The sequence below is a fragment of the Platalea leucorodia genome (assembly GCF_965183815.1).
Source record: "Platalea leucorodia genome assembly, chromosome: 7".
In the NCBI taxonomy this organism is placed as follows: domain Eukaryota; kingdom Metazoa; phylum Chordata; class Aves; order Pelecaniformes; family Threskiornithidae; genus Platalea; species Platalea leucorodia.
The window spans coordinates 1,501,576-1,529,047 of NC_138829.1; the positions used below are offsets into that span (position 1 = coordinate 1,501,576).

At 42.0% G+C, this 27,472-nt stretch overlaps 1 protein-coding gene across 2 annotated transcripts in view; it reads left to right on the forward strand.

The window, feature by feature from the left end:
* FANCM (FA complementation group M) overlaps positions 1–27,472 on the forward strand; it is an 82,191-nt gene that overhangs the window by 21,858 nt on the left and 32,861 nt on the right. For both annotated transcript variants that reach the window (XM_082318445.1, XM_082318446.1), the window contains exons 5-11: positions 8,138–8,269; positions 9,052–9,184; positions 11,013–11,141; positions 11,643–11,744; positions 16,262–16,455; positions 17,112–17,318; positions 20,391–20,625. In XM_082318445.1, coding sequence (XP_082174571.1) covers positions 8,138–8,269; positions 9,052–9,184; positions 11,013–11,141; positions 11,643–11,744; positions 16,262–16,455; positions 17,112–17,318; positions 20,391–20,625 — 1,132 coding nt within the window. The remainder of the gene's footprint in view (positions 1–8,137; positions 8,270–9,051; positions 9,185–11,012; positions 11,142–11,642; positions 11,745–16,261; positions 16,456–17,111; positions 17,319–20,390; positions 20,626–27,472) is intronic.

Below are 27,472 nucleotides of genomic sequence, written 5' to 3' on the forward strand. Positions count from 1 at the left end.
CTCTCCTCTCTTTCCTGATCAGTATCTTTCTCCCAGGCTCAGCTTTGGTTGCCTAACCCCAGGGGCTGATCTTGGTGTGACAACGAAGTATTAGTTGCCTTAGAAGCCAGAGTGGTCCGAGTTCCGACTGTGTACTTCTGACACTATGGACTGAAATCCTGCCATTTCTATAAAGTGTTTCTTCTGTCGGCCGAAGCTGACCAAAGCTGCTGTTTCTTGGAGAATTTGCAAATGGAGGAGCAACTGCCAGTGGGAATGTCCTGAGGGAACGGTTCTTTCCTAGTGAATTGAGCATGTGGGTTTTGTTGCAGAAAAGTGGAAAGCGCTGGTTGCAGTGAGGCAGGCAGTGCCCCTGTGAGGATGTTTGGCCTCGTAGTTGTGGGCAGTGTGTCAGCATCACAGACTCTGGTCTGACATTCACTGAGAAGGCAAATCCTTGACAAGTGTTGGAGATGATGCTTGCTTAAGTGTTTGGTTGTCTGATGATTGGGTTTCATGGTCAGCTCCCTAGTACACAGAATCGCAAGATTCATTGAAAATGCACTGAAGCGGGCTGTGTTTTTTGGCAGTTATTAGATTTTCCTCGCAAAGGTGCTGTTGAACTTTCTTTGTGGGGCAGCTACGTCGCTGTGGGTAGGTATCTTGAAGTAAGGCACAGCGTGAATTGATCAGCATCACAGGTAGTGTCTTAAATTACATTTTAGTGCGGTGCAAACACTGACTGCAGTTTTGTGGGTAAGGAATCTTCCACGTAATTTGGGAAGTTGGATTATTACTACTAAGTGAGGGCTTCCTGGCATTTGAAGATTTCTTCCAGGTGAGGGCATCCTGGCTCTTGAAGATTTCCTCCAGGAAATCATTATTCTTGAGAAGAGCTGACTTTCTGAGGCAATGTGTAGGGGCCTGTCCTGCATAAATAATTCTGACACTTTCTCACAGAAAAATTTCCCAACTCTTTTGTTCAGGCCTTAATTATGAGAATAAATAGTTGATTAACTGAAATTATTTCTGTTTAGAGAATTGCTAAGCATTGTTGCTGGAGATGGGAAAAAACAAACAAACAAACAAACCAACAACTAGCAAAACTGTCTAAAATCACAACCAAATTTCTCTGTTTGTGAGAAATGCCACAGAGTATTGACTGGCTACCTGTGAGAAAGAGGCTGGTTGGAGTTTAAGATCCTGTTTAAAGATCCCCCTGCACAGATTACTGCGTGTGTTTTGGTTTGTGATGTGCTTAGTAATTATGTACAAAGGCCTACATCTGATAGAGTGCTGAAGCTGGCTGCACACGGCTTGGATGGGTGCACTCTGTGCTGGGTTACAAACTGGCTGGAGGGCCGAGCCCAGAGAGGGGTGGTGAATGGAGTCCAATCCAGGTGGCGGCCGGTCACCAGTGGTGTTCCCCAGGGCTCAGTACTGGGGCCGGTCCTGTTCAACGTCTTCATTGATGATCTGGATGAGGGGATTGAGGGCACCCTCAGTAAGTGTGCAGATGACACCAAGTTGGGCGGGAGCGTTGATCTGCTGGAGGGCAGGAAGGCCCTGCAGAGGGCCCTGGCCAGGCCGGGGCGATGGGCCCAGGACACTGGGTGAGGTTCAACAAGGCTCAGTGCCGGGTCCTGCACTTGGGTCACAACAACCCCAGGCAGCACTACAGGCTGGGGGAGGAGTGGCTGGAAGCTGTCTGGTGGGAAAGGGCCTGGGGGTGTTGGTTGACAGCCCCTGAACATGAGCCAGCAGGGTGCCCAGGTGGCCAAGAGGGCCAGTGGCATTCTGGCTTGTATCAGGAATAGTGTGGCCAGCAGGAGCAGGGCAGGGATGGTCCCCCTGTGCTGGGCACTGGTGAGGCCGCCCCTCGAATGCTGTGCTCAGCGCTGGGCCCCGCACCCCAAGGCGGCCCTGGAGGGGCTGGAGCGTGGCCAGAGCAGGGCAGCGAGGCTGGGGCAGGGGCTGGAGCACAAGGCTGGGGAGGAGCGGCTGGGGGGGCTCAGCCTGGAGAAGAGGAGGCTGAGGGGAGCCCTCATCGCTCTCTGCAACGGCCTGAAAGGAGGCTGGAGCCGGGGGGGTCGGTCTCTGCTCCCCAGGAACAAGCGATGGGACGAGAGGGAACGGCCTCAAGCTGCGCCAGGGCAGGGTTGGGTTGGGTATTGGGAAAAACTTCTTCACTGAAAGGTTACTGTCAGGCCCTGGCCCAGGCTGCCCAGGGCAGGGGCTGAGTCCCCATCCCTGGGGGGATTTAAAGAACGGATAGATGTGGTGCTTGGGGCCATGGTTTAGTGGTGGGCCTGGCAGTGCCTGGTTAATGGTTGGACTTGATGATCTTAAGGGTCTTTTCCAACCATGATGATTCTGTGATTCTCTGTATCGTGGTCTGCGTGTAGACACTGCTATCGGCTCAGACTGATAGAGTACCTGATTGTTACTGGAGTTGAACATAGCTGATTGTTGTGGTATTTGGCCTTTTTTCACCCCAACTTGTTAATTTTGTCTGTGATTGCTGGCTAATAAATATGGTTTTGTTAGTGCTGTATTCTTGGTGCTTTCCTGGCAGGTTGTATCTCTGAATATAAAAGAAAAACGAATATTCAGCCTTGCAGATTGAGGATATGAAACATCCTCAGTAGGATGCTTCTTTCTGTGCTGTGACAAAGTGATAACATTTACTGAATGGCAAAATGGTATAGAAAACCACTTCTTTCTTGTAACTCCCCAAGTAAAAGAGTAAAAATGTTCCTAATAAAATTAATTGAAAAGTAAAAACTGTAGGTTTTCTTTTTTTGTAACTTTTAAGAAGCGAAAAATGCTGTAATAGGAGGAAACCCAAGATGTTAAAGGAGGACAAACTATTGTATCTTTCTGGTGAATACCAGCTTCCAGGGAAGAACGGTGTGTGTTCAATGTGTGACAAATCCCTGGAGGGTGGGAAGGCTGTGAAGTGTCTGAATGAGTTAATATAAACCTGACAACAAAACTTTCAGAGGTGCCAAGACCATTACTAGGTTGATCAGTATTGGGTTTGGAGAATTATAAGATCAGCTTAAAAACACTGTACCCTGCTCTGTCCCTGTTGCTTTTTCATTATTGGAAAGGTAAGAAAATGTCAGTAGCAAGCTTACACAAAACAGCACTTTTCTCCGTCATGTTTAGAGTTTGTCTTTGGCATGACTCCGAAGTTTTACAGGGAGAATAACTAAAACTGAGCACTAGTCATAGCTCCAAACACCTTTCTCGGTTGCCTTCTCTGTCATAAACCCACATTTTTTTCTGTTAATAATTGCCCTCCTTCCCTTCTTTGATGATACTACGATTTGAGAGGCTTCATCAAATGTTACGATAAACCATTCTCACTCTGTACGTAAACTTCATGTACTCTGTGCGCCTGAGAAGTTTCCTCACCGTCAGCGAGCGGGTATCTGTGAGCTGCCCTAGCTCAGCCGTGAGACGCGCTCCTGCGGCTGCGGGGCCGCCCGGCTCCCTGGCCCCTGCTGGGATCGCCAGGTTCTTTCCTTTTGATGGAGTCTCAAGACTCCCTTTCTCAAGCTGGAGTTACGGTTGGCAGAGACTAAACCCGGGTTGCTCCTGGGGCTTCCCCCTGGAAGTTACTTTCAGGAATACGAGGTTATCGCGCTTAGACTTCTCAAGGTAGCACGCTTTGTGAAACCCACGCCTTTCTAGTTTCAGTCCTAGAACAAAGCAATGAATGCTCCAGATCTTCATCTAACCTTCACTGGGGCTGCTCTTCCCTGGAGCTGTGGAAGGCCTTGATTGCTTTCGTGCCTTCCTGCAAAATCTGATTGCTCTCCCCTAGGACAGTACGATCACAGCCCTGTTGTGAAGACTTGTGATAAACACACCTCTGAGCTGCCTTTCCAGCTGCGGGTGGTGGGGCCAGAGCCTGGAAGAAGTCTCCTCTTCCCCTTTCTTGTCTTCCTTCACTCCCTTTGTTGAAAGTTTGAAAATCTGGAGCAGAGAGCGGCAGCAGGGTGATGTCCATGTGGTGCACAGCCACAACAAAAATCTGGATTTCTGTTCTGGAGCTGCTTATGTTACTTCCCTCCTCCTGCTTTTAGCGGTCCCTTGTTAAGGCAGAGCAGCGTGCCAGTGGGGCACGCTACCGTTCCCGCACAGCTCCAGGTGTGGTGTTACCTCGCTGACGCACAGCGTAGTCTCGTTTTCGTGCACACCCGTTCTGCATCTGCCCCAGCATGTTCAGAAGAGGTCTGTGGCGTATTGTGCATTGAAAATGCTGGAGCCGGGTGAGGTGGGAGAGCAGGGGAAGGCGACGAAGGAAATGGCAGCTCTCTTTAAGGGCAGCGTGACTGTATAAACCGGGTCAGGTCTGTCGGTCGAGGCTGGGAGCGCTGTGGGGAGCTTCCTGGCACTTCGCCTTTCCTGGGGGTAGAAGTGGACCTTCTCAGTCTTTGTTCTGTGAAGATACCGTCTCCTTCGTGGCTGGTTTCTCTCAAACCCCTCCTGCTCTACTCTGAAAGAAATGCAATACAAACAGTTATTTATGCGTGGGAGATTTCTTTGTTTTCTTTGATAAAGAATGCTTGCAAATCTGCAGTAAAATAATTAGGCCAGGTCATTTGTTTAGAGCCTTTGTTTTTTATTGTGCTAAGAGAAAACAGATTAATCGCAGTTTTTAGTGAGGTGTAGCTGAAACAGTAACAGTTCTTTGCCTTGCCAGTTGTGCTTGTAAGACACATGGTAGTCCTCAGCCAGTGTCGTAGCTCCAAACAGCAGGTCCTAAGCTAATCTCAGGTACGAGCTTCAAAAAATCAGCATGACTTGCTGGGGAAGATACTTTGTTCAGCAGAACCCTTTATGTTCTTGGCAAGTTTAGTGCAGTATGGGATAACTTTACTAGGTGTCTTTTATATGTTGGTAGTAACTCAATTTAATGAGCTAGAAAAAGCCATGATTCCTAGTAAGCAATTAGTTTAAATTAATTCTACAGTTTTGTTTTTTAAATGGGTAACATAACACTTCAATGTTTTGGAAAGATTGGGGAGACTTTCCAGAAGTATTATCTTTTTAATTAAAAATAAAGGTACGGAGGCAAGATAAATGTAATCACTCTGAGTAGTGCTTGTTTCTGTATCTCTTCTAAGTAGGTTATGTTTACTGTTCCTTATTAGTTTCGAAGCTCCAGGTGACTGAATCCTGCTGTCTTTCATAATAGTCTTCCTTGGTTTGTTTTGCAGAAGGTGATTAAATCAGACAGGGGTGTACATTGAGCAAACAGTGACAATATAATTTTCTTACATGTTATAAACGAGGTCAAAGGATGAAACAAAAAAGTACATGTAATGGAAATTTCTTTTTAAAAAAGCTATGCAACAAGTATAGGGAATAATAAGCCAGTGCTGAAATACTATGCATATGTGGGCATTACTTTTTAATGAAAATATTAATTGCTTTTCTAGAGAAACATATTTGTGTTCAGAGACTGACTCCACTTCCACTACTTGAGACACAGTTTAGGCTTGATCTTCAGCATTTCAAGTGTCCTCATGTACAGCTGTTTAGGGTTTGATGGGAGGGTAAAGTGCTATTTCAGCTGTATCCCATTCAAATAAAAAGCACTGAGTTATCCCTTGCATGGTCAACTTTTTTTTTTTTTTTTTTTATAATACCTTTTTTTATAAGCTGGCACTGGCATTTCTGTCTCTGTCCTTTTAAAGTGACTTGTCCGATACAGGCCAGATTTAATAACAACATAACAATAACAAACTGCTTGGTAAAAGACAAAGTTTTGAATTTTAAACTCTTTAAACCAAATTAATTTCTTGTGCATTTAGACTTCCAAGTGGCTTGGTGAACATTTTTGACTGTATTTTAAGAACAGATCATTTGATTTCCTTTTTTTTTTTTTTTTCCCTTCCTCCCTTTCCTCCAGAAATTCCCAGCAATATTGTAGTTTCCAGTTGGTGTTTACATGTTGTTACTGGTGTTAGTGGTTAGTGGTCTAATTAGTCCGTTAGTCTTAATTAGCAGGAATGCTTCGGGATGGGGTCTGTTGGCTGTGCTTTGCTTTGCCTGGGCAGCCGTGCGAGGCCGTGACCCGGGCTCCCTGCAGACGGAGCGCAGGGGTGCGTTCAGTGCCCAGCTGCTCTGACACCAGCTCCCCCGGGAGACACGGGGCGGGCAGCGCTCCTCGGCACCGTCCTGCCTTCCGAGCTGTGCCCGGTGGCCTGCCAGCTGCTCCCGTGGCCATCGCCCGCTTCCCCTCCAGCCCGGAGCAGACGAGCTGAGCTGGGTTCATCTGAGCCAAAGCGGCAGGCTGCCTGAAGCGTGGTATCCCAGTCTGAAGGCCCAAAGTAGGGAAGAAGAGCAACCTAAGATGCACCAGAGCATTCAGAATTTAGGCTTTGTTCCTGTTATTTCTCAGCAGCCTTTATCTGTTATAATCTGCTTAGCCTGCTGACTCTAGCTAGCTGGTTTTGAACGACCTGCAGGCACGGAGCGGGCAGTGTGGAAATTCCCCAGCGCGTTGTTTCCTCAGTTGGGCTGGTGCTTTCGCAAGTGTTCATTCACCCTTCCAAAGTTCTCTTTGCATTTTTGATTCTTTGGGGGATTAATGCTGCTGTAGTTGACGATGGCAATTATTGCCCCCCCTTTTCTCAGGATTTGCCACTCAGTGCCACGTAGGCACTGTACACAGAGTAAGAAGCTAAAAGAGTACCAAACTGTAAAAATAATCAAAGCAACCAGAGAGAAGGTGTTAAACTAAGCTGCCACTGCATTGACGGGGCACGAGTAGAGTGTGGTTGTTAATAATATTTGTGCATCCTAACAGGCCCTAAAAACCCAGCATATGCTAAATGTCTGAAGACGACAAACGGAGTGTTGCTACTTCGTGTATAAACATGTATTGCACTTTCGCAGTTGACTTTCTTTTCCTGTTAGGGCATTTTGTCTTTGCCAGCTGAAGACATGCTTAGGTCACTATTGTTTGAGGCCTGAGAGTTAGACCTGGTTTTGTTGGTTCAGTTGGACTTGATTTTCAGTGGGCTGAAAGAACGGCAATGAAGGGATTCGGCATTTGTTATGCTATAGCCTTCTCCACGCAGTTCAGCTGAGCCGGTGTTAAAATGCCCAGAAAACTTGGGAAACACTGTATGCGTGTAAGCAGCTATCAGGAGCTATCTGCTGTCAAACTAAGTCAAGGCTGCCTTTGGTAAAGCTCGTTATTGTGCAGTAAGATGTTTTTGGTGCTACTAGCCAAGTGGGCCAACAGATTGTAAGTAATTTTGTAGAACAAATCTGATTACTCCAATTATTACAGAGTTAGCACTCATGCAAAACTAAGGCTATGAAAAAAATCCTGACCACCTAAGGCTGAGAAACAAAGAGGAAAAACAGGATTAAGATGAATTAGTGCAGGTCAGTTCCCTTGTTCCACTGATGTGGAAAGCAGGTACATGTGATGTATAAAAACAAATTGTCTTTTGGCACGGCTTCCGATGGAAATGGGGCACGCTGCTGTGCGGGGCCCATCTGCCAGGCGCTCGTTCCTCTCTGCTCGCGTCTCCCGGCTCCCATCCCCTCCACAACACAACTCGCTAACCTGTCGGCTAGTCCTCCGCCTGTGGTAATTCAGACTTCTCAAAGATGAATACAGGTTTTTCTGAGACTGATGTGCCATTGAAGTTAGGGTTACCAGTAAGAGAGGGAGCTGCGGCTACCCATCCTGTGTCGTTTTCTCTCTGCTCCGTCAGCGCTTGTGCGATTACAGAAGCACGGCGTGTCTTTCCACTTCTCGGTTATTTGATGGATAGGGGTTTATCTTGGGGGCAGGAGGGTGTTTGTCTATAGAATGGAGGGCACAAATCCTTAGGGAACCGAGTTGTAATAGTGCTACTGGTCTTAGAAAAAAAATTGTAAATTAGTCTAGAAACATCCTGATAATGGAGAACCGTAGAGGGAGGCAGAGCACCAGGTTGTCATCTGGTACAGTAACCAATTATTCAGAAATCAATACAGTTTGTTTTGAAAAATTCCATGTTTCAAATAAAATAAATGAGCCGCTTGTGTTCTTTTGTGTAAGATCTGTAAAAATAAAGCTGCTTCAAAGGGTTAAATACACATACCTTCACATCTCTGGTATACTTCTGTGCTCTGTTTGCAGGTGCTAGAAACATTTGCTGGACGCCTGATTAAAATAGGAGTTTTGGCAAGGCGGGACATTCCCAGCCTTACAAAGTACCAGATAATTCTAGCAAGAGATCAACATAGAAAAAACCCGTCTTCACAAAATGTGGTAAATGTCTTTGTTTATTTCACAGTATGAAAGTAGTGACTAAATAGTAATACTCCATAGTGTACCGAGTGTCCCGATACACATTAAGCTAGATTCCCTTTGTAACATTCTGTATTTAGCCCTGGAATAAAATATGCCTACTTGCTCCACGTTTCTTGATTCTCGTGTAGCAAATTTAAGGAAAAGATGAAGAACTTCATTTCCAAACTGAAATTGTTTTAAGAACTTAGATTGCAATTACTGACTGCCAAGTTGACACTTTCCCCTCAAAACTACATTACTGCCCCTATCTTTCTGTAAATTGTCATGGAATGTTCAAATTTTGCAAACCTAAAAAAACAACATTACCAAAAAAAAAAAAAAGACTGTGTACCTTAAAAAGAACATTGGGAAATACACTTCACAGTAGGCAAGACAACTTTCCTGACTTAAATTTTGTAGCCTGGGTAGACATGCCGGAAATCTCTTGTTTTGCCAAATACTGATGGATGGTTCAGCTGTCAGATTTTAAGTGTTGCTGCGTCGGAAAGTAATGAGCTAATCGTGGAAGATAATGCAGGTATTTTGGAGATCGTTTTTTAGGTGGAAAAAGATTGCCTTCATTGATCATTGTGTCGGCTGGTTCCTGAAGGTTTTGATAGACAGACTGCTCGCCGTGCATCAGTTTCTGCTTTGGCTCCATTTCTCAGATGTCAACCTTACTTTTGTCATAAGAATTGCAGTATGGTTCCAGCTGCCTATTGACTTCCTAATTTAATGATGCATCTATTTTGTTTTCACAGGGAATACATCAAGGCATAATTGAAGGAGATTTTGCACTTTGTATCAGTTTGTATCATGGTTATGAGCTGCTGCTGCAAATGGGAATGCGGTCATTATTTATCTACCTTTGTGGAATTATGGATGGATCAAAAGGTGAAATCCCTCCGGAAACATCCTTCCTTTTGTCTCCACTCCTTATCATTTAATTTACCTCATCTCTATGGATAGTTTTGCACAAAACAGCTTATATAATGAATGTGTTGAAAATGTAATTGGCATTTTGTTCCCCTTCATCCCTATTGGAAATACGTTAGTACGATGTTAAAGATAGAGTGTATTTGGGAAAGGAAATGTGTTTATATGGCAGCAGTTCTGAAAAAAATAAGACTCAAACAGAACTCAATAAGTGGCAGTAATATCTTTGGACAGACAGAGAATAACCATTAGACAATTTAAATTGAGAAATCGTTTGGTCTTGTAAAGCAATTCCTCCCCCCTATAGTAAAACTCATGTATGCATGAGTTTTAAGTGTCTTTGCCAGAAGATTACAGGTTTGGACATGTCACACTAGAATTTCTAATCCCAGCTGTGCAACATCTTCCATGCTCACTAAGCAAAAGAGAAAGTTGTTTTCTTTTCTGGCCTCAGTTTATTTTCCCAATTCTGTCGCTGACTATTGTGAGTCCTCTGCAACTCTCCACAGTCATTTTTAGACCTGCTGGGCCGTTGCTGTCTGGAAGACCTGGTTTGGTACTGACATCTTTTTTGAGGGGGAAGATTTCCACTTGGCAATGTCAGTCCAACAGCAAGTGTCTTCTGAACACTGGATGTGGGAGGGGAAGGCTCCCGCTGTTCAGATCACCCCGTAGTGTGGCTCTCGGGTTTCTTACTTCATTTTAGTTTACTCTTGGCTGGGTAACTGCATGGTAACTTACAAAAGCTACTTCGCCTACAGCACTGCTTAATTAAAATGACACTGCTTTGTCCTGTGTCTGAATCAAAAGCGTACAGTGCTTGCTTCATATTATAGAAAATCTATAGAATATATTTTTATAGTGTGCATGTTCTAATAATTTCCCATTAATTTCATGCTTTTGACATTTTTACATTTTATTACTTTCGCATGTGCAGATTTTTATATTTCTGATGGTATAGTGCTGTTGTTAGACCTAGGCACCACAGAGCATTTAATGTACTTCCTAGTTTCTCAGATTCCTTAAATCCCTGTCTGCTATTGACTAGAATAGAGTATTTGAATAGAATAGAGTATTTCAGTTGGAAGGGTCCTACAACGATCATCTAGTCCAACTGCCTGAAAGATGACTGATGGAAAACAGTTCTAATAAACAGGTCTTCTGTACTGGTTCTGGTAAGTTTGATTTCTGGTTTGAGTAAAAGGAAATTCTTTTCAACATTGACACAAAATCATTCAAGAAACTTGTTAATTCTAGCTTTTTGTCTAGGTTCCCTTCTCTTTGAGTATCTGGCAGCACTTCATAGAACCATAGAATCACCGAATGGTTTGGGTTGGAAGGGACCTTTCAAGATCCACCCCCCCTGCCCTGGGCAGGGACATCTTTCACTATATTGCGTTGCTCACAGCCCCGTCCAGCCTGGCCTTGCGCACTGCCAGGGAGGGGGCATCCACAGCTTCTCTGGGCAGCCTGCGCCAGTGCCCCACCACCCTCGTCGCTTCTGGATTGGATGACTTTTCGACTGCTAAATGGTTGATGTAAAACTTTACCCACAGGACCAGGCTTTTGTTTATACATACGTTTTTCAAGTTTAGATTCTATAATGGCATTTTCCCTGAAAAAATATTGATGCCAAACAATGTTTATTAAATTTTCTAAAGCTAAAATGTATCTCTCGGCTCTTGAAAGGAGCTTGCTACTTCTGAGAAAGCTTGTCTTCTGGATAGCAAAAATTATGTTCACTCCGGAGATTAAATACTAAGGTATTTCAACTTTTTTTACAAAGGGTTAACCCGTACGAAAAATGAACTTGGTCGTAATGAGGACTTCATGAAGCTATATCAGCAGCTTAGAGACATGTTTTCAGACACATCTCTAGCTTCAGCAAATGGAAATGTTTACAAGAGTAAAACAGGTCAGTATTTCCCTTTTAGGGACAGAATATTTACTTTCTGTTTAGATGAAACAGTAGATACCTCTACACAGTTTGTAGATGCAGGCAGCTATTTGTTGTGATACACACCAGATTGTTTTCCCCAGACTCTTATTTATCTGTCTGCCTGCCTACCTATCTATCTTCTCTCGGTGGTTTTAGCTACCTTCAAACAAGTTTTCTATGTTTAAAGTTTTTAATTTGATTTAAAATGAAAGGTTAAAATATTACTGTTTGACTATATATATCTTTTACAGTGTGACTGTAACAAAAGTAACAACACTTTCTCAAAAACTGGGTTTAACAAACGTGGTTCCATAAGTAGTTTACTGATTTATTTGTTTAGGTGAATGCAATTAGAACTAGTGTCAGGAATTTGTATGTCTGACTCGGGGAATTATAATGGGAGGAAATGAAGTTCACTAAACCTTCATACTTGTTGCATGTTTACTCACATCTTTAATTGCTTTATTTCCTTTTCAGTGTTTGAAAATAAAAAGGAATTTATCTACAGCCATCCAAAATTAAGGAAATTGGAGGAAATTGTAATAGAACACTTTAAATCCTGGAAAAAGGGATGTTCTGGTAAGTACCAACAACTCAGAGAAAATGTATCTGAACAGTTGAACCTGTGGATGAAAACAAGTAACGTCTTGCTGATTCATTTCCTAATTTGTTCAAGTGCTTCTGTGTTGTCTTGTATGTTTGTATATCTTCCTCTTCAGAAGAACTTTACCATAAAATTTCTTTAAGAAAAAACATTCTATAAGCTGTCATTATTAATTTGATATAAACTGTTCTACCAGCTTAGTAAAACAGTGATAGTAAACTCATTCCTAGTGCTACTATGTCTCATGATTTTCATAGTCACATCATCTCTCAGTGCAGTGCTGCCATCACCTCCTGCAGAGTTAGATGCAACGTACTGATGGAGCTGAAGGATAAAAGTTCTGATACCCAGCCTCCTGCTAAGAATGGCAAACTGAGGCACAGATTTGAAGTTTAAAACCCTCAATTACCTTCATCTTTCTCTCATTCTTTTCTATCTTGACTGAAAGGGAGAACAAAAATACTTCATGTGGTAGCATGAGATTATGAAGCAAAATATTTTGAATCGTTCAGACATCTCTGGTTTTAGGAAGTTTCAGTTTCTTGATCCAGTTGTTGCTTTTGGAATGATGACATCAGTAACAATAATTTTTTTTTTTTTTCAATTTCTTCACTTTTTTCCTTCTCTGTTTGGATCTTTGTGCTCTGTGAAGTTCTGATAATTTCTGACCTGCCCTTGTGTTTTGGTGGTGGGTGTTTTTGTTTGATTGGTTGGTTGGTTTTTTTTCTTAGACACTTGATTCTCAGAATACACTTTCAATGACTCCTGCTTTCTGGTAGCAGTCTAGGCAACTTTAAGTTTTCTCATTTCTGTTTTTGTTAGTTTATAATATGACCAAATGCATTTAATCAAATTACTTTCTTCTTTTTGTTTTCTTTTTTTTTTTTTTTTTCCTTTCCATCCATACTTCTCTCTGTCCTCCCTGCCTCCCTCCATGCTTCTGTCTTGTTTCCTGTAACAGCAGCTTTCTAAGCTATTGCCTTTTGTTTTCAAGTTCTGTATTCTGTACTGGAGTTACTTTAACTACGTTTCATATTTAATGCTCTTCCATCTTCTTTTGATAGCATGGATTTTGCTGTCATATGAATCCCGTCAGATATGTTTTTCCTTGCAATGTTGGTCAGACATGTCTCTTAATATTACTAACAGGTAATTAATATACAAATGTTTTGGGTTTGTGTTTTGTGTCTGTGTGCATGAACCTCAGAAGTGAGTAGGCATGAGCCCTAAGTCTTTACTGTTATAAATACAAAATTACAGTAACTGTGCAGGAAGAAATACATAATCTTTTATAGCATAATGGGCAAGGTGTGGTAACATATCTAGTTGTATCTTGAGCTTGGTGTGTTAGGTTTTCTTGCTGTCCTTCCTTGCTCCTGATCCCTGTAACCTCCTTTATCCTCATAACTAACATGCAAGGCAAAGCCATGGGGAATATGAAGCAGTGTCCTGAACACAGTTCTCTAGATGCGTGTAGTTAAATTTAAAGCCAGTACAAACAACTGGTCCTGAAATCTTTGGGTATAATGCAAGGCCAGAAAGCACTTTACAGTTCGCAGCCTGATCACAAAGTTGGAGGTGTTCTAGTAACTTAGGGAATGGAGTAAGCCCCAGCTTGTGTCTCCTAAGCTCGTGCATCTCCAACCCAAATGCACTGGGCAGTTGACAGAAATAGTGAGACACTGTGAATTTATTTATTTACCTTATTATTCACTGTGTCACAGCATCTCTGATGATACCTTTTGAGCAATAACTCAAAACCTGTATTTCTACCCTTACTCCCTGTTTCTTGCAAGTAAACTCTAAATTCACACGTACACAAGTAGCTACACCCTAAATTCTGGTTTTGGACTCTGACTGAATAGATTACACACCCGTGTCCTGATTTCTCCCTCCTCCAGACAAGAATTTGTCATGGGTCTGTCAATAAAAACTTGAGTACTTATTAAGATTCCAAACATAATCACATGTATCTCTGCTCCATTAGAAGGCTCTGAAATAAAAGCGTAGATCATTATGGGAGCAGTGGAAAATACACTCAGCATTTGTTTCAGGAACTCGTGCAAGTGTGTAGTATCCCTAGGGGAAAAAAAAGAGAAGCAAACAAAACCCCTGAACTGAACTCTGCTTTGTTCCAATTACGCATTACTGAACTACTCTGAATCATAATTTACTGTGTTCGTGCCTGTGTAATTTTTAAAATGAATAACTACTTCTGCAAAGCATTTTCCTTGAAAAGCACTGCATTTGAGACAGAAAAGGCGAGTATTAATAACCTAAGTCATTAGCCACACCAGGAACAACAGTAGCTCTTTTTCCTCCATCTGAAATGAAAGCTCTCATATGAGAACTCGTGGGAGCAGTGCCAAGTTGCCTGTGCAAACTCTGCACCATTTCTAACCAGTGATCATCCAGGTTAGTTTGAGCTCCCTGACCGCGTAGCTATTGCCCCTGCTTTGCAAGATGCGCTTGCCAGCAATTCAGGTAAGTGCAAGATACGTTCTGGCCAGCCCTTAAGAAATGTTGGCTCAGCATAATGAGCTTCTCCCAGCTAATCTTCCATACCTGGATTACTTGTCAGATTGGTTATGGGCTGCTAATGTCTTGAATTTTCTAAGTCTGGTTTTGGATAAGGTCAAGGAGGTAATGGCAGCAGTATAACGTTTTCTAAAGTACAGGGACAGGTGCTACTGACCATTATTGCTGTTCAAGTCATGAGAATATGCTAAAAAAAGATATAGAATAATGTTGTTGAGAATAAAGTTAGTGGAGGAGAATAATATGAACTCATGTAACTAAGAGATATCCAACCTGCACTTATATTCTGAAATACATAGCTTGTCTGTCTGCTCAGGATGGCAAATTACGCAGAACACATTACATCAGTGTTGCAATTGTCAGGTTTCTAGCTAAAAATATTGAATCGTATTCACCATTTCATTTCTAGGCCTGTGCAGGACCCTGCACTTGGCCTTGTTGAACCCCATGAGGCTCACACAGGCCCACCTCTCCAGCCTGTCCAGGTCCCTCTGGACAGCATCCCGTCCCTCAGGCGTGTCACCTGCACCGCTCAGCTTGGTGTCATCTGCAAACCTGCTGAGGGTGCACTCGATCCGCTCTCTATGTCACTGATAAAGATATTGAACAGCACTGGCCCCAGCACGGACCCCTGAGGGACACCACTCGTCACTGGTCTCCATCTGGAGATCGAGCCATTGACCACCACCCTCTGGATGCAACCATCCAGCCAATTCCTTATCCACTGAACAGTCCGCCCATCAAATCCATCTCCTTCCAATTCAGAGAGGAGGATGCTGTGGGGGACCGTGTCAAAGGCCTCACGGAAGTCCAGAGAGATGACATCCGTAGCTCTTCCCTCCTCCACTGATGCAGTCACTCCATCGTAGAAGGCCACGAGGTTGGTCAGGCAGGACTTGCCCTGGGTGAAGCCGTGCTGACTGTCAGTAGTGGGCACGTTGTTTTAGTACTTGGATGGGATAAACAGAAGCTGACTGTTCAAGACTTGCATGTTGCTGAGATAGCTTTTACTTGTGCTGATGAAGGCAGATACCCTTATATGTTTGAAAAAAAAGAAGGGAAAAAAAATGGAGTACCCAGGAGACAAAATCTGTGATGATAAGAAACACATAAGAAACGTGGTTTTGGTTGAAGACGCCTTGCTAAGAAACAGTGTATTAATGCAATTATTTTTCCCTTTTCTTTGAAAAGGGACAAGTTTGTCTTTGCTATTGAAATGAGAGCTGTAACCAGTTGTGATGGCAGATCACTCAGAAGCAACAGATTATGGTATTAAGGGAAGTTTTTGCACATTTCTGCTGTCATGAAGATCCTAAGCTGTGGAACTAGAGACAACTCTGTAGTAAATCATAGAAATCTCTCTTACTCCACTATGCTGGGTCCTAGTCTAATGGTAACAGTGGTTTTTATTGCTGCATGTCGCTAACCTCGCCTAGCTCTGGGCATTTAAGTAGCAGATTTAAAAGTCACATTGTAGGCTCTTTGCGAGAAGCCATCTTAAACTTTATTTCAAGACACTTACCATCAAACCTGAGCTTTTCAAAGTAACATTAGTAATGGTACCTCAAATATAAGATATTCTCGCCGTAGTTGGTGTAAATTCTCCAAAATTAGAATATTGCTTTGATTCCAAAGAGGAATTGTTTGAGCAGGTGTATCTCAGAGCATTTTCTGGCAGGCTGGCCTAAACAGGCTGAGAGACTTCTAATTGTCAGTTTTCTCTACTGTTTTTTTGTAATTTATTTACTAAGGTTTTTTTAAAATGAAATTTATTTTAAAGACAATTTCTTTGAAAAAATCAAAATGCAGTATACTTGGACAGAATTTTCCCGTTAAGTGAGATGAGAGCTGTGGATGTACAGCTTATGGGATGACCTCTCCTTACTTACTTCTTTTTTAAATTATTTTTAAATCATACATAAAAATGCTTTTCTGGCTTTTTAAAATTAAACAGATCAAGTCACAACTGAAAGCACATCTGTGGACGGTGTGGATACCAGAGTGATGATCTTCTCATCATTTCGAGATAGCGTGCAAGAAATTGCAGAAATGCTTTCCCGGCTCAGTCCAGTTGTTAGAGTAATGACGTTTGTTGGCCACTCCACAGGAAAGAGCACAAAAGGCTTCACACAAAAGGAACAACTTGAGGTAAAGAAAAGATGAGACTTGTATGAGGAAATAGTGATAAGGAGTATTAGTTGTGTAAATTACTATGTGAGTACCGCTACAGATTGTATGGCAGTGACTGAACTTTAAGGTGTCATTAATAAATTCCTATGTAGTTCAATTGCTTTCAGCGTATCCAAAATTACACTTACTGAACAGAATGTATAAATAGAAATATTGTATATATTTACATTATAGTAACAGCTGCTAACTTTTATATATTTGAAGATCTGGGCAAATATTCAAATACTTGCTTAGGGGATTTTTTTTTTTTTTCTTGTAGGTAGAAAAAATAAGATATAGCCTTAAGTTTTGATCTAGCAAAGTTTAAAAAACAAAACCAAAATAATTAATTGCAAAGTTGGGAAGATCAATTTTAGAAGAATGCCATGGTTGGAGTCAGAATAAGGTGTGCTTTCCTTCCTTTATTTTAGAATTGAAGAGTTGATATGTCGATAACATTAATGCATGGTATTTGATCATGAGGTAGTAGCTGACAAATTCAGAATGACTAAGTTTTGTAGTCTTAAAATACAAATTAATTTTTTCAACTTCTCTCTGAACCTAGAAAAACTGCAAAGGGTGTATAAGGGTCTTTCTGGCTAACCTGTTAAATCTAATTTTAATCATTTATTCAGGTGGTAAAACGCTTTCGTGAAGGCGGGTATAACACTCTGGTCTCTACCTGTGTTGGGGAAGAAGGCTTGGACATTGGAGAAGTTGATCTCATCATCTGCTTTGACGCTCAGAAAAGTCCAATTCGCCTTGTGCAGAGGATGGGCCGAACGGGGCGCAGGCGGCAAGGCAGGATCGTTGTCATCCTCGCCCAAGGGCGGGAGGAGCGGGTGAGTGTGTAGCTTTCTTCTTCCTGGGAAAACAAAGTGACTTGTTTCGTCTGTTCCAGGAAACGATGTACTGCGCATTAAAAAGCACAGCAACCCTGAGCACCCCTAGCAACATTTTAGCTGTCCCTACAGGAAAGTATAATAGCCCACAATATTCTAAAAATATGTGTGCTTTCTCAATGTGAAGGGCTTCAAGCCTTTGTTCTTAATAACACTTATTTTGTAAATACAGAAAATACAGGGGTTTTGCCAAGGGTACAGAACAACATGTGGAAGGGGTAGGGATGGAGCTGTGAGAGCGGGAGGGCTGGCAGCGTCTCGCTCTGAACTGCTGACGACACTGCGCTCTCAGACAAGTACTTAGTGGTAGTAGCAGACTTGCGTGTGAGGCTGAAGAGATCAGCTTAAGTGGAAATCTACTTTTGCTAAATTCCTGAACCTCAGCACTCAACTCAGAGTATAATTAATCGTCTGTGAGTGCAGGCTGCCCCTTGGGAAACTAATGTACTAATGTAATGGGAATGTAAGCCGTGAGCCGGGAGAACCGATCTTCAGCTGTACCAGCGCACTGCCCAGCTTCATCCCGCAGCCGCACGATTGCCAGCTGTGGCCCAAGGACGCTGGCGGGGCAGGGGTTAGGCAGGAGGAGGCAGGGCAGTCCCCGTTGACATCACTCGTGGGTGAGATGGGCTGCGGAGTAATACCAACCTGTATCTGTACAGGTTCATCGTGCAGCCCCTGTTGGAACGCAAGCCATTTTTAGGGCGTGCCTCGCTGTTCTGGCTGAAAATTGATTTTGTTCTTTGCTGGTTTTGTTTACTTGCGAGGTTGGTTCTGAGTTGGATCGGGTTTCACGACAGAGAAGTCTGAATCTGTGTAAGCTAGTTGTAAACCCAAAATTTCAGTCTCTTGCTATTAATTCATTTATTCCACTCGATGTTGTGCGTCTGGTTTAAATTTGTACGTAGCAGGGACTTAATTCTAAATGAGGGTCCACAGAATCCTGCCTGAGGGGAAAATAAGCTGCTTTGGAGGGATGAGAGTTAAAAATGATAAAAGTGAATGGTGTTTGTAAATAGATCTTTTCTCATGCTGCTTATGAAGACTGATTACTGCTGAAAGCTCTGCTTTGTGATGGGATATTAAAATGGTCCCTTAAATTCCTTGGAGTTTCACTTAAGCAGTTGGATTACTGGGTTCTTCAGATTTTCTCAGAAATCTTTGAAGCAGAACTTTCCCCCAGGTAGGACAGTAATTTTATATAATTTTTTTTTTGTTTTGAGATCATGAAATAATTTTAATTGCCGAACAATATTAGCTTTATTTTTTTGACTTTGCTTGGTTTTTTTTGTTTGTTAGTTTGGGGTTTTTTTGTGGTTTTTGTTTGTTTTGTTTTTTTATTGAGTCTCCTTCCAGATCTGATAATGTGGAGATCCTTCCCCATCACATAACTTGCAGCTAAGTAATTAGTCTCATATTAATTTGTGGGAATTTGTTTTCCTTTTTTAACAAAATCAAGCCACTTCATGTCAATTATAAAGCTTTTGAATAAATTTTATTGGGAAAAATTGGCAAATCTAGGTCTAGAAGTTTGACATTTGACAGGAATTTCTGTTACAGCAGTGTTTATTGCTCTGTTCCGGCCCTCTCCTCCCCACGTCTCCCCGGTGCAGCGCACGTCACATGGTTGCACCCTGCTGATGCCCTGGGTTCTCTGAGCATTCGGCTTATGAATCTTCTGCCTTTATAGTTCGGCCGTGTTCCGAGGTGTGCTGTGTTTAGATCTGGGTTTTTTAACACCTTGTGACAGCTCGGCTGCATGTGCGCCCGCCTGGAAGGGGGCCGGTAGCTGCAGATTTAAAGCGATACAGAGAAGGGCGCAGGGGGGCTCACAGGCTCTCAGGCTTCTGTCAGGCCAAGCTGATGCACCCTGTGAAACAAAGGAAAAGGACACATACTGTCTCAGTAACAGTAAAGTAACAATTCTGTTAAGCAATGAATTTGGTAATACAATTTTTTTTCCATAAAAAGACTTTATTGCCTATTCTAGGATTAAAAGATATTTATTGGAGCTAGCCGTTAACCTCTTCCAATTTTATTCGGAGAGCATCTTTTTGTGTCTGTCTCCTCTGATCCTGGCTTCCAAGGATCATCCCTCTCGGAAGAACATAGCTGCCATACTGTCGCACTCAGAGCACTTAGTCTGCCTAACGGGGCACGCTGTCTCCATCAGGGACCTGGAGAAGAGTATTAGGACAAGAAATGTTCAGAGGAGGGACCAGTTTCTTCCCTTAGTTTCTCCATTTTTGTCTTGGTTTTGCTGTTGCACAATAAAAATGGAGTGTAATTAAAAGGACTTGGAGCATGTATGGCATTAACAAATAATCTTACGCCTTTTTTTTCTTGACCTCCTTTCTTTGTTTCTGATGTAATCTAATTTACATCATCCCTGTATCTATTGCAGATTGTAAATTCCCCCAGGTAAGGGCTGCGTCTCTTTTTCTCTCAAGTGCTGTGCGTACTTCTGATCTATTTACAGAGCGTAAAAAGCTGTGCATTGTTTTATATTTTGTATTGTTTGCAACTCAGAGAACAATCACTGTTCTTTGGTACTTCCTTGCTTTTTGTTACATTTGCTTTGAATGTTTTACCTAGGCACGAAACGGTGATAATTCAAATTTAATTTGCCTTAGATATTTTAGTATGGAAGTTTTTCAATACAGCCTTTTTGCTTTGTTGTTTTCATCTATGTCCTTCTGTTCCTTTGCTCTCTGCTTTGGTTACCGTAATGTGGAGGCATACTGGAAGTCTTGAACTTGCAGTTCAAGAACTTGCACCAGCAGTTATGCTGACCTAACAGACAGTATTCACAGAAGAGGGAATATGGTTGGCTGCCAGGGCCATATTTTTGGTTTAGTTGTGTTTGGGGAAGAAAAGAAAAAACCCAAAAAGCATTTTGATGATGGAGCACAAAATAATGAGAAAGCCCACAGACTCAGGTGTTCTTTTGCTTTTGATCAAGTCATGTGAAAAAACAGTCCAACAACCTATGATTTACCCTCTCTTTTACAGACTTATAATCAGAGCCAGTCTAACAAAAGGAGCATCTACAAAGCTATTTCAGGAAACAAAATGCTTCATTTTTACCAGCATAGCCCACGTATGATTCCAGAAGGCATAAATCCAAAGTTGCATAAAATGTTTATTACTGCTGAAAAATACGAACCAAGCAATTCCAGAATGCTTTCCAAAGAGAGAAGATCTACTTCCCTCCAGCGTAAATCTGCTCTCTTTTCCTGTGTCACCGGTAAGAGGATTATGGTGTTTTTCTAAGCACTGCGTAAGCTGCTCTCTCATGTTGTTATATTACAGCATATCAAAACTGCCTGCTCACGTGAGTTTTGGGTCTAGCAAACATGTAATTTCTGTCAGCTGTAGCATTTCGACTGTGACACTGTGCTGGCTGCTGCTTTGGTTCCTCATCCTTTTCCTTTAACGTCCTCAAGTCACAGTTCGGCCCTTAAATATCTATACTTCAAATCAGACATTTGTTTCATCTTTCTCCATAGAGCTTCTTGTGGAGTCAGTGACTGAAGGTCAGAAACTCCAGCTACAAACAGGAGAGGCAGATGTTAATGATGTCTTCTGAAGGCTCTGATATACCTATGTCAGGTGGCACGATTGTCACTTAAATGCTTAGTGATAATTCTATACCAAATCTGGTTTTGAGCTTTAACAGTTAGGCTTAATGTTTTCGTTAATACAAGAAAAGTATGTCTTATACCTTTGTAAGTGACAATAAAACAGAAATGTTTGAAAGCGAAAAGATTTTGAGGGGGGGGGGAAGGAGAAGTCAAGGGTATTTTTCAATTTAGGAATTGCACACACCCTTGGGGGAAAATTAACCTAAAAAGAGAAATGGCTCTTTAGCAGATGCAGTTGCATGGCACTGAAATGCTCAGTAAACTGAACAAAATTATAAGATAGGAAGAAAGAGCTGAGTTTTGTAAATACTTGGAAATTGTCATGCTCGATCTCTTTGGTTGAGTGGTTTCTGTAAAGACCAATAGCAACTTCTTGAAAGAAGAAGCTCCTAAAAGCTTTGAGAAACTTCATATTTCAGTATCTGAATAGTTAGACTTTAGAGTTCGTGGATTGTAAATGCTTCTGATCACAAAAGTTCTTAATATCAAAATCTATATCTGATCTCTTTCCAAACAAAATCCAGGGCAAACAAAAGGCTGAACATAGAAAGGGGAAGCGAGCTACAAAATCATGCAGAAAAAAATGAGCTTCCCCTTTGGCCTCCAAACCAGTTCATGCTATCTCCCATTTTGCAGGGTAGAAATGTAACGGAGAAGAATTAGTATCGATAAGTCAATCTGTAGATGCCATCCTCAGCCCCAGCTCTTTGTGAGTGTGCGTGTGCTGCAGACGCGGCTGAGGCGCGGCTGTGGTGATGCTCCCGATCCCGACGTTTCCCGTTATGCCTCTGGAGCCTGCTGTAAGGCGTGCTTCTCTGGGTTCTGTGCGCAGCCCAGCTGACGGCCAGTGAGGAAAACCAAGGATGGAACAAACAGACACAACTTGCAAGAAAATAAGCAGAGCAAAACACGAATTAAAATAATCATCTTAGAATGTTTGTAAGTCTGTCCTAGAAAATAGAAATGAGAGGCAGTAAGTGCATAAAGAAGATAATATGCTGAGCATATTTCCTGCTGAGGGAATAGCACTTCAAAGGCTGTAATTACCAGGTTCCTTTTGTGTGAAATAGGTTAGCAGCTGCCACAATTGAAGTACATAGTGTGCGAGGAGGTCTGTCCCTTGCCGAAGATGAACAGGATTGACTGCCCGTCCTGCAAGCAAGTGTTTCATGAGTGCACGTTATTGAGCACCAGCTTTGTGTTGAAGTCCCCTTTGTTACTGTAGGAAGCAAGTGGCTGTTTCTGATTTTAGTGATATTCAAGATAAATCTCAAAAAGAAAAGTCTTTATTTTTCGCATTTTCTCCTCTCCTTATTTCAGTGCCCCCTTCCACTTCAGAAAATTGAAAAAGCTAGCAGTAATAAATAAGCTGTGTATGTTCTTATTTATGCCCTTTTACTTTTCATTTATTCTTGAGTTTCAGTTGATCTTCAGGTTTGTCCACGGAAGAATACATGTGCACAGAAATGGAAGTATCATGGGCAGAAGTATCGTAGTGATTTCAAGCATTCTCCTCCTTTTCTAGTCAAAATTACATATTTCCTGTTCTTCTTAATTCGATTCAATTTCTATTAATTTTACACTATCCTTCCACTTCAAAAACACTTTCACAAATTTTATCTGTTTGTCAATACCAGAAGGATACATTATTCTTGTCTTGCCCCATCACTAATGAAGTGTGTTCTTCAGTTGTACGAGCTTTTCTTCAAAAAGTACAGCAACAAGAGCAAAAATCCCATTGCCAGGCAGTCCTCTTAGATTGTTTCTTCTAATTTGAGATTATTTTCTCTCTCTTGTTTTTGATTTTTTTTTTTTTTTGGTGTTTTTTAAAAGAGTTTACTAAAATTGAGTAGCGTATTAGTAAGGGCAGTAAAATCAAAAAGCATTTCATAAAGAATAGTTTTGCGCTTAAAATGGCTTGGACTCAGTAGAGGAAAAATCTCTGAACAGATATCTTTGGAGACAGCTCGTGTTTTTTATGCTCATCTTTTTTTACTTTATAAAATGAGAATAGCTATCCGACAAGATAATTGAAAAGGTGAAAGTTCTGAAAGATCTGGATAATCATCTCTACCATGAGGATCTTTGCAAGTTCTCTGCCGGTCTCCCCACTCTGTGAGAGGTGTGGAACCACAATAGGCATGGCAAAAAATAGCGAACGTGCATTAAAATGTGCTCTTCCCATACCCTCTTGTTCCTGGTAGCTGAATGTCATTTCAAGCTCTCAATAATTTCTTTTGTTTTTCTTTTTGCATTGCATTTGTCCAGATGAAATCTCATTTTGTTATTTCTTCTTCTCCTGGTTCTTCACAATTACTCTACTCCCCCCTTTTCAGACTGTATCAATTTGGAGTTGTCTGTAGCTATGGTTTTGTTTGATTTTACAATTTCACATTATTTCTTTAATTGCTGTTTTTATCCTAACGATGCAACTTTCTTTTACTCTCTTTTTCTAAAATATTCTTTAGTCTTTAGACCTTTATGGGTTTTTTATGCCTTTCCAGTTGCCCATGCCGTATAGTTGTGGCAAGGCCTTTGGATGGCTGATAAATCTTCTGAGTTCATCTCCTATTTGAATTAAACGCGCATGATAATGCACATTGCCTTCTTGAGCGGTTCTCAGAAAACGATGGAAATACTGTAGAAGACTGCTGTTTTCAATGTTCATTTTCTTTGAAAAAAGCCAGTTAGTCAAGGATGTGTTTATGCACATGTACTTCAGTTCCTTAAATTCAGATTTCTTGTCCTGACAATACCCGTGTAGTTGTAAGGCACAGCGCTTGGTGTGCTGCCCTGAGAATAACACACTTTACATCAGCTTCGTCTTGTCCTGCTTTTCTCGGTAGAGAACCGTCTTCATCCGATTCAGACAACATCTGGCCTTTTGCTTCTGAAAATTCAGTCGCCTGCCTGCTTCCTTGTGTATATTTTTTATTTTTTTTTTAAAGGGTGTTTTACCTTTGCCTTTCTTGGGTTACACCTTGCATTGTTTTCAGGATGATAGCTACACAAAACTTTCCTAATAAGGTGGTGGGGTTTGTTTAACTTATTTCAGCTACACTTATTTTGAATTATTTTTTTCAGCCAATGACATGGCTTCTCCAAAACACCAATTACATTTTCTTCTGTAGCGATGCCTTCCCCAAGCAAGCCGCTTGTGCTGTGTATGGCAGCATGAGTATCCATTTCAATCTGGCCAAAAGTGCCCTCAGCAGCAGTATTGCTCGTTGCTTTACCCGTCGTTCTTCCCTGCCCACATTCACACACTTCCAGTAAAGGCAGCGTTGTTCTGCGTCGGTAGTGCATCATTTCGTAGGTAAACCAGCAGAACCTTTGGACGGTTGAAAATTTCTTTTGCACCAGCAGCTTGCTTCATGGTGAGAAGAGGGACGGTTATGACAGTGGTGGCTGGCTATACTGTCCTGGTCAATACGGTGTTTCCAGGTCCATCTTTCCTGCCCTTAAACAGGGGTTATTCCTCTGAGAACTGACAAATTCCCTGCTAGCTACAGGCTAAATCCACCTGCTGCTCCCCCTCCAGGCTACTTCCCGCTCTCCTCCCAGTTCAAGGGAAAGGAAAATATTTTGGTTCTGGAGGAAAACATGGAAAATAACATTGATTATTTTAGTGGTATGTTTGTCTTTGGTAGTACATTGCATTTGTAACTCATAAAACGTTCTTAAAGATAATTACCCTTAAAATGAGCGTGTTCTACTTCACGTGAATGGGAGACGCTGTTGCCAATTACTAAATTCAACAGGACATGGTAATCATAGAATCATGGAATGGTTTGGGTGGGAAGGGACCTTCAAAGGCCACCCAGTCCAAGCCCCTGCCATGGGCAGGGACATCTTCGACCAGACCAGGTTGCTCAGAGCCCCGTCCAACCTGGCCTTGAATGTTTCCAGGGATGGGGCATCTCCCACCTCTCTGGGCAACCTGGGCCAGTGTCTCACCACCCTCATCGTAAAATATTTCTTCCTTCTATCTAGTCTAAATCTCCCCTCTTTAGGTTTAAAACCGTCACCCCTTGTCCTATTGCTACAAGCCCTACTAAATTCTCAACTATGTATCCAAGCAGCCTAATCATTCTCAAGGAGGATGGGAATTTTCTTCTGTAAGAGCTAAAGAAGAGCGTCTGGTACTTTGCAGTTACCCAGCAGTATACAGGTTAGCTTTCTACGAAACACTGTAAAAAGCTAGAGCTGACCTGTAGGCTATTAATGAGGTGTGTGTGTCTGGTGATGTTTTACATTCCCTGAGTGAGTCTGTCCACCAGAATGTAAACTTCCTACCTTTGCTCTAATGTTACCTATAACAGTCTAAGCTATAAACTGAACATACACTAGTGTATATGTTATTGTTCATTATATATTTCTGTTAATCTAGTCAATGTATTTTTGAAATTTCTTTGGATCTTTTTCTTAAGTTTGCTTTTAGCTTTGAGAACTCTTCTTCATCCCCACAGTGAGTTTTAGTAATCTCTGAATTGTGCCTTTGTGTAAAAATGAAGCACTTCATAATTTGCAGAATTGATAGTATTCTATTCAGCCTTAGTGATTCCCCATTAGTACAAATACATGGCTATTTCCCTGGGCAGCTTGCCTGTATTTTAGCAAACTATTATTTCAGAGTGCTCTGCAGAACTCTCTTTTTCCTTCTGTTAAGAATGGGGTCTTGAATTTGTAGTTCGTGAACACTGAAAATATAAGGTGTTTTTTTTGTTTGTTTGTTTTTTATTTTGTCTTTGCTAGCCCTTAAGTCTGAAACTGTATTTTACTTGTATGCTGGCAGCAGTCATATTTGTCTGTGTCCCCGTTTCTTTCCATTTTAGTTAGGTTTCGCTTGAGGTGAAACGTCAGTCCTGTCAGCGCTTAGGGTGTGTTTCCTCCGCTAAGATGAGCAGAACAACAATGGAGAGGGTTAAAATGTTAAACAGTAGAAGTGAGAACTTGCAGAATTGTTTGCTTTAAGGTAATTTTCCTTCCGTGTGAGATCTGCTTTAGTTTCCCTCCCTGTGTAACAGCAACTAGGTTGTATCGCTGAAAAAGAGTTTGAAAGCAGACTTCAGCTCCTGCTCTCCTCCCTTAGCCAGAGATATCCATGCATTTGGGTGAGATGGTCAGACCTTTCCCCGCACTGCGGAAATTATTGTTTCTGGTGAAGGGAGCTGCTGAGCAACCTGTAATTTGGGCATTCACCTGCTGCCCGCTGGACCATATTGCTCTTCTGCTTTACCAGCCAAGGGGATTCCCTTCCATTGCCCTCTCGCAGGGAGATGTGTTGTGCTTCCTCATGTACGGAGTCCATTGTCTTGACAGCCCAAAATATTTATTCTGCTCAGAAACAGAAGCTTAGGACCTCTGTTACTGACCCCAGAGCTTCGGGATGTATCTGTTACCTTTTGCCAGCTGCTGGAGGCCTTCGTGCCTGTGTGATGTTGAACCATGTATTACTTAGGCAGGTGGTATCGCAGGATCCTCTTCTCTTTGTCAAAGGAGTTGTCCTCTGGAGCTGTAACACAGAGACCTCAAGTCATCCGTTGTTCTCGCTGTTTTCCCTGGACGTGTCTGGATGGCAACAGTTCATCACCTGAGGTGTTCGGGAAAGTTACACTGTCTGGACAACCGTCATCAAGAGCACGAGGGAACCCAAATTAGATCTGTGTGTTTACCAAGTTTTTCACTGGTGCCCGCTTTTTGTTAACAACTTGCTGTTTGAAAAATGCATTCTTAGTTCGTTGGTAGGGCATCTTTTTGCTTCTTGCTTATGAAGATAAGTCTTAAGTGAGGCAGTAGAGGTCATTTTGGACTGACCAAGGGCATTAGGTTTTGCTTACAACTGAGGACTCTTTCTGCCCTTTCCTTTCTACCTCGTCCAGGCAACACTGTCCAGAACTCCCTGCTAATCCAAGATGGGCATGGTCTGTCTTGATGTGTGGCTGCTGGGTACTAACTGCGAGAGCAGACCTAATACCGAACTGTTCTTATAAACAACAGGAAAGGCTGTGCGGTATGCTTTTCTGATAAGTGTTCTTAATTTTCTTTTCCTTCAGGTTTCTCTTTTTTTCTACTGGGTCCTTGAACTGTGTTAGCTATAAAGGAGCGTAACATCTCCTAGACTTGAGTCAAAAATATTTTAGTAGCAATATTGATCTTCTGGATTTTTTTAACAATGGCCTTAAAATTTAGCGTTGGTTAGTTTTTTCCAGCTGTGAAAGACGACTTCTGAACGGGACTTGAACCTAGTACTCTGAACTCTCAGGGATCTGTTTTTGAGTCTCTAGCAAACATTGTCGCACCGTCCTGTGGAGACACAGTCTCTGGCGATTGTAATTTGAGAGGATTGAGAGGTGCAGGCTGATTCCTCTTACGTGGCATTAATTCAGAATAGGGTGTTGGCTGCAGATTCATCCCAAATCCCGTCTGCAGAGTGATTGTCAAATTAAC